Source organism: Nematolebias whitei, unplaced genomic scaffold (assembly GCF_014905685.2).
Source record: "Nematolebias whitei isolate Nwh7 unplaced genomic scaffold, NemWhi1 Nwh_scaf_1520, whole genome shotgun sequence".
In the NCBI taxonomy this organism is placed as follows: Eukaryota; Metazoa; Chordata; class Actinopteri; order Cyprinodontiformes; family Rivulidae; genus Nematolebias; species Nematolebias whitei.
The window spans coordinates 1-7,533 of NW_023620065.1; the positions used below are offsets into that span (position 1 = coordinate 1).

General features: G+C 41.4%; 1 protein-coding gene across 1 annotated transcript; it reads left to right on the forward strand.

Annotated features, from left to right (window-relative positions):
* Positions 1-4,266: 4,266 nt before the first annotated feature.
* Positions 4,267-4,760, forward strand: LOC119429474 (semaphorin-5A-like; the record flags this gene model as incomplete). The annotated part of the gene is made up of 2 exons (XM_037697090.1): positions 4,267-4,426; positions 4,605-4,760. Coding segments are annotated over exons 1-2 (259 nt in total), but the record flags the coding sequence as incomplete, so codon positions are not given.
* Between the last annotated feature and the right edge of the window lie 2,773 nt (positions 4,761-7,533).

Below are 7,533 nucleotides of genomic sequence, written 5' to 3' on the forward strand. Positions count from 1 at the left end.
ATCTTTTTACAAGATATTCCAGGAAACAGGAGCGGAGTAGGAGAAGGTCCTTTTGTCTAGTTCAGTCCTCACTGAGGGAACACTGCAGGTAATGATGTCCTGAGAGCGCACGCTGTAGCTGCACTCACACAGAGACATGTAGGAGGAGATGTATGAAGGCAGCAGACCAAGAAGTGATTTAAAGATGAAAATGTACCAGTGGGAGAGTCTGTGGGAAGTTAATGGTGACCAGTTAACCAGTGAATACTGGGTGCAGTGGTGGGTACGGTAGTTACAGCCAGTTATGAATCTTAGTGCACCATGATAGACAGCATCCAACATCTGCAGCATCCAACATCTGCAGCATCCAACATCTGCAGGGTTCTTGTAGGAGCGTTCATGTAAATAATGTCACCGTAATCAATGGAGGGAAGGAAAGTCACAGATACAAGGTGTTTCCTAACATTCAGAGTTAGACAGGATCTGTTTCTGAAAAAGAAACCCAGTTTAACTTTCAGTTTCTTTATCAAGTTTTCCACATGAAGCTTAAAAGAGAGATGTGAGTCGACCAAGATACACAAATATTTGTTTGAATCAACAAACTCAGTAGGATTCAAAGATAAAATAGGAGGAAGAACTGCTGGGACCGACTTCCTGTTTGAAAACGACATCCCTTTGGTTTTATTAGCGTTTAGCACCAGTTTGAGACGGAACAAATTTGTCTAGATGATGTCGAATGCAGATTGTAGGAGCTGGAAAACCTTAACAACTGATTTAGCTCGACAATAAACAAATGTATCATCGGCATAGAAATGTAAGGATGCATCAGGAGTGATCTGCCCTACATTATATAGATTGTAAAGAGAGTGGGTCCTAAGAATAAGCCTTGTGGTACACCATTGTTGACAGACAAATAACTGGAAGAAGTACTTATGTTGAACACGTTGCCTCCTGTCTGAGAGATAATTAGAATTAGACTGGAAGATACCCACCATTCATTTCTGCACCAGCTTGAAGAAAAGTTGTCAGTAATTTTTAAAAGATTCAAAATCACCAAATTTGCTTTTTTCCTACGGATTAAAGTTGAGTAAAATGTCATACGAGCAGGATTTTTTTGTGTTAATACAAGCAGTGCACCTCTTCCTGTAATAATAGCACAGTTACAGTGTGTTGATGGAAAACTCCACGCTCCTGTCCCCAAAGGAACCAACTTAACCCAGCCTGAGTAGCAATGAATACTAATGCGTGCTCAATTAGCACCCCTCTGAAAGTGAGATATTATTTTGAAGCTGGCAGACCGTGCTCGTGGACCAATTTTAATCCTCCTGTGGCTAATCCAGAGTGTGGTTTTTTTCCTGTTAGTTTGCTGTGAAGGAGAAGGAGAGAAAAGGGTGTTATGCCTTCCATCCATCTGCTCTGGAAACAAATGAATTTGTCTTTTTTTATTGCGTCTGCGCCTCAGATGGGACGATCCTTCATCGAGAGCCAGGAATCGACTTATGTGTCACTCCGTGATAGAGAAATTACACAGAGATGACAAAAAGCTTCAGCAACTTCAATTACCTGTTTAGTGCCGCCAGCCATCTCCAGGTCTTTAAAAGGATCAGGAGACGGGGATTTCTCGCCGCCACAATGAAGTGAGGCTTTAAACAGATAATTGGAGAAGGGTATTTACCCCTGCTGGGGTGCAGGTGAACCGTTTAACCATTTAGGAGCTCTTTTTACTCCTCTGCTTCTTGTACCACATGTGAGCATGTGTTTGAGTCATGAGCATACACGCTCTTTAAAGATCTCATGTTGGTGCTTGGGGCCACACAAAGGGACAAATGCGAAGACACATCTGGATGCCTCATTGATCTTTATTATTCTGTCAAAGTGTGTGGGGTGAGTCATTTGACAACACTGACGTCGAGAATCACTCGACTAGTTTGATACTTACACTTCAACATGTGACTGCTGGTGGAATCAAACCCCCAACTCTCTCATTGGAGGACGACTGTTCTAACCACTCTGCCACAGCTGCCCAAATCAAACAAACACTTACTAGTAATCATTGTTTGCAAACTAGGGACACTTTTATCCAACGACTTGGAGCAGAAGATGTAATATTCAGCCAAAATGATTTATTAGACCAAAAGTTTCACTTTGCCAGTTTTTTAATGCGCTAAAGGACTAGAAGACCACTGGACCACTGGACCAAACAAGAAAATGTGCTGTACTAGTTCATTCATTCAACCTTTATTTCTACAGGTTAATCCCATTGAGCCTCAAGGACTCATTTACAAGAGAGACCTGAATTAACAAAGAATGATGACAACAACAACAATAGACAGTTATAAAAAGGCATGCAGATTTTTATTTTTATTTTTTTACAAATTAAAATAAGATGGCAAAAACAGTAATATAAACAGCTGGATTCTAAGGTGAATGTAGAAAACTAAAAACAGGAACGTCTGCATTGGTCCCTGTCAGGAGTCCAACAGATTCTTAAAGCCACGTAGAGAGGTCAAAGGTCGAGAGCTTCAGATCTTTTTGTAGGATATTCCAGGAAACGGGAGCGGAGTAGAAGACCTTTTAGCCAACCCTATCTAATAAACTAGGCGGCACAAATCCCTCCTACTGGTAGTATGTGTTGTAATTATTCAAACTGCTTCAGATATCTTAATGTGTTACTGTGCTTGGAGTTATTTCAGTTTATTGTCCCACGACTTTAATTGATAAGGTAGAATGGGAAGCATTCTCCATCAGTCCATCCATGAATGTTGTTAGCATGATAGCTTGAAAAATAAGCATGGTACCGACTTCCATTATGGTGAGTGGCTCCATCTAGGCATAAGAAAGTTTATTTTGAAAATTGGATTGCCACATCCAATTCCACGATGTCCACCATCGTATATGTAAACCAGACACCCCTATCATTTGAGAAAACAATGCTTTCTAGTTTTTATATCACTTAAAAGTTGTCACAAAAGGCTGGTGCTGGTGAACCCAATGGTGCAGGCAGGTAGGCAAGGACTCAGGATAGATATATCAAAATAAAGAATTTATTAACAAACAAAAGAGCTGACAGGGCAGCAAAACAAGCATAGAAGGGTCAGGGTCAGGTACTCACGATACAGACAGGTCATCACCAGTGAACAGAAGACAATGCCATGACGAGGGGTGAGAGAAGCACACAGGCTTAAATACAGGAAACACTAATTAGACAAAGTGAAGGCACCTGTGAGTAATCACAGATGCCAAAGAAAGAGACAGAGGATGCAAGACTTTAACATGACACAAGATAGAGCTAGATACTAAAGAAAAACAAACCTTATAATGATAGAAACAGAGGATCAAGACATAAACACATCACCAGGTGGGGCTAGACTGCAGGAACAAAACCACAACTCCTACAAAAATATTGTTTCCACAAATGATTAGGGTGGCTCAAGATTAAACTATGATGTTGTCAAGGCCACCACTGATCACCCCCTGGTTCCACCACTGCACCTGGTGGTGGATAAAATTGCTCTCTTTACTTGCTGTGATCTGTCACTCTGTGTCACCTTGGACAAGAAAATCAACTCCCTTTGTTCTGATAAAAAGTTTAACTCCTACAAAATTGAATATCTTGCACCAAAAACATTAATGTTCCTGGTTCAATCCAGTCCAGAAAAACAGTCATGTTAAAAAAACTACAAACATTCACTACTAAATCCTTCAGTGACAGGGGACAAACCGCTTGTGTTCAGAGAGAGTTCAGATAATCTGGAACTAAAATCCTAAAAGTATCTGACATCGTTTAACCTCAAAAACAAACCAAAAAAGTTAAAAGACTTTTCCTTTTGTGTAGGGGTGGGGGGTTTATGCATCTCGGGGGGCTGCAGTGCAATGAAACAAAATCCTGAGCTTAGACACTCGGTATGTTGCTGTACACCGTGGGGGTCCAGTCCTGGTCTTTGAAGCCACTACCCTGCACGTTTTAGATGGTTTTCTGCTCCAACGCACCTGATTTCAATCAACTGGTGATTAAGCTCCTGTAGAAGATAATGAGGTAAATCAACCATTGAATCAGATGTGATGGAGCAGGGAAACCAGTAAAACAAGCACAATAGTGGCTCTTGAGGACCAGGACTGGACACTGCTGGCGTAGGGTGAAACCTTTTGTTCAATAAATGTTTATGTCGGATCATGATGCTTTAAAAATCATAACCACCTTGTTTCTGTCCTGCATTCATTATATACATGTAGTTTTAAAGCACTGACAGTTCGGCTCTGGTGTCACTGGTTTTAGTGGACGGCAGCTGGTCATGCTGGTCTTCGTGGTCCAAGTGCTCTGTGACGTGTGGAGGGGGGCACTACATGAGGACGCGGACCTGCAACAACCCTCTACCAGCTTACGGAGGAGACATCTGCCTGGGTCTTCACACCGAGGAGGCTCTGTGCAACACACAGACCTGTCCAGGTACAAAACCAGCTGCTCAGGCCTCACTGGCGCTAGTCCATCATACGATCAGTGGTGGTGGTGGTGGTGGTGGTGGGGGGGGGGTTCATGCATCGCTAAGATACACAAAGTCACAGTGCAGACTCAAACAGATGCTCGCTCAGTCGGCTGTGACATGTGCTGTCCGTGCTGTTTGCAGAGAGCTGGTCCAACTGGTCCGAGTGGTCCCACTGTGACTCCAGTGGCCACCAGCTGCGTGTGCGTCACTGCGACGTCCTGTTCCCCACTGGAAACCAGTGCTCAGGAAACAGCAGTGAGACGCGGCCCTGCTCTCTGGACTCCAACTTCATACCAGGTGAGCCCACACGAGCCCTCATGGACACGTTGGACCGTCCACAAACACGTTCTTTGTTTTTACACCAAAATAAACAAGAACAAGTTTTTAATTCTTATTTTTATTATTTCGTTCCTGCTCTCTGGTTTCATGGCGTTCATATTTTATTGTTGAATGAGTGCGTGTGCTTCTAGGCATTAGTAAAAAATACAATTACATTGCAAGATTTTAAAATTAAGTTCTTATAAAGAGCACCAGTTCACAGCAGGAACCAAACATCAAATATGAAACTTTTATTAGTGATTCTAATGAAAACGACTCGTAAAGTAACTGGAACTGGATTCACATGAACTCTAACAGGAAGCTTCAATAAACCTTGTGAGGACAAACTGACGGATAATGTAGATGCAGGGTCTGACAATGAGCCAGCCGTCATCTTTACCTGCTTCCTCCTTTTTGGGTCGTGGGGTCACTGGTGCCCATGTCCATCACTGTGAGAGAAGTGGGGGACACCCTGGACATGTCTACAGTCCATCACAGGGACACATGGAGACAAACGAGACAAACATGCATATTTTTGGTCTGTGGGAGAAAACCCACGCATGCACGGAGGGAACATGCGAACTCCACCCAGAAAGGCTCCCGGCCTGGATTTGAACCAAGGTAACCTGCTCGCTGAGAGGCGACAGTTCTACCAACTGCACCACCGTGCAGCCAGCCATAAAACCAAGAAACACATCAACTAAAGGAACGAATCACAGAATCTAAAACTTTGATTTGTAATCCTGACCAGGTCACTGGCAGCAAAACACCTTCAGCAAAATAAAACAGGAAATAAAAGAGCAAAAATGTCTTACAGCATTAGGCCAGGCTGGTTCTAGCAGATCCTGATCACCACTTCATGGTGAGTTCAGGTGTCTTCCGTCTGGACGCAGGTGTCTGCAGCCCAGACGTAGAACGAACAGACTGAACAACTCATCCGTCCCTGCAGAAATCAGACTTCTCAACGAACAACGATGATTTCTGCCGTTTTAACGTCTTCATGTCTTGTCTGGATGTTTCGTGTGTCAGCTGCTGTGAAATTAATTGCCCCTCCGGGATAATAAAGATTCTTGAACTTGAACATAAACACAGTCTAAGACAATTTTCAAGCTGCCAGAATAAATTCACCCAAAATAAAGAGAAGTTTAAAAGAGTGGAAAAAGTAACCACTGTCTTTTCACTCTTCTCACATTTTAGCATCAATACTGATCCATGAAATTACAATAAAGTAAAAGAGGTTTAGTTTTGTGGCCAAGATCTGTGCTGAGTCGCACTTAGACAGAATATTGGCAGGCAAAGGTGCATTAAAAAAACCTTTCTAATGTATTCAGTGTTATTAAGGCTTTTAATGATTTAGCTTTCAGTTTCTTTTTCCTTCAATTTACATTTACGTCACCAAAATAATCCATTTACTGAGTCCAGTCAAACAAATCAGATATGTGGCGGCCATGACTGGATTCAGTCCTGGGCTGTAACTGTTAAAGCCCAGAAAAATCTAAAATGTTCCGCAATGTGTCCTAGTATTTGTTGAAATATATAAATAAAAACAGAGACATACTAAAGTAACTGTCCTCATAAATATATATTAAAAGTTTATGAAGAAACAAAACAGTGTATTTTAGCTGTTATATTGTCAGTTTCCTCCCTTTTTTTGACAGATTTTGTGTCTGTTCACCCAAATTCCTGTTTTCCTCATGACTTTACTGCCAGCTCTAAATTGTACTTCAGGGAATTGTATTTTTAAAAAAAGGCATATTCAGTTTTCTTTTCCAAACCCCTTCCTGTAAGTTTGTGCTACGTGGGTAATCATGAGCGAACATTTCCTGCCTCTCGTGTCGAGGTGTTCACGGTGACACCTTTAGAAAATGTGCATCTCCATTTAGGAACCGCTGAGCCCCCCCACTGCAAACCTGCTGTCTGCTGCACATCTCCTTTATGAGTTTCAGTTTCTGCAGGAACATTTTACAGTAATGCTTTTTCATTTTGATGTTTGAGTAAATGCAGAGAGTTATAACTGGTCATGACTTCCTGTCCTGCACTCAATAACAACATGCAATTACTCAAATCTGCTCATTGTGTAGCTGAAAGCAGAAAATGTTCCTATATCCGACGTTTTGTCACATCATTGGTATTGACGTCTGCACAGGCGTCTTCTTATTGACAGTTAGTAACAAGAGACAGAAAAGAATTGATCTCAGCGTCTCCGCTAAACAAAGATCATTAAATCACCTCCTTTTGACAAAAGACATTTGTGTTTCATATTCTATGCCAAAAAAACAACACAAATAATTTAGAAAAAGTGCATGTTTTTACTAAATTATTGAAAATGATCAGGTACAAAATTCAGACGAGGTAATTATTAATGTGGCAGAAAAAACATTTGATATTCAGTCAACCTTTATTTAGACAGGTAAATCCCATTGAGCCTCGAGGACTCATTTACAAGAGAGACCTGATTTAACAAAGAAAGATGACAACAATGGACAACAGCAACAATAAACAGTTATAAAAAAGCATACTGCAGTTGTTGTTTTTTTGTTTTTTTATAACAAATAGGATGGCTAAAAGGAAAAGGTAACAAAAAAACAGCTAGATTCTAAGGTGAATGTAGAAAACTGAAAACAGGAACATGTCTGCATTGGTCCCTGCAGGAGTCCAACAGATTCTTAAAGTCACTTAGAGAGGTCAAAGGTCGAGAGCTTCAAATCTTTTTACAAGATATTCCAGGAAACAGGAGCGGAGTAGGAGAAGG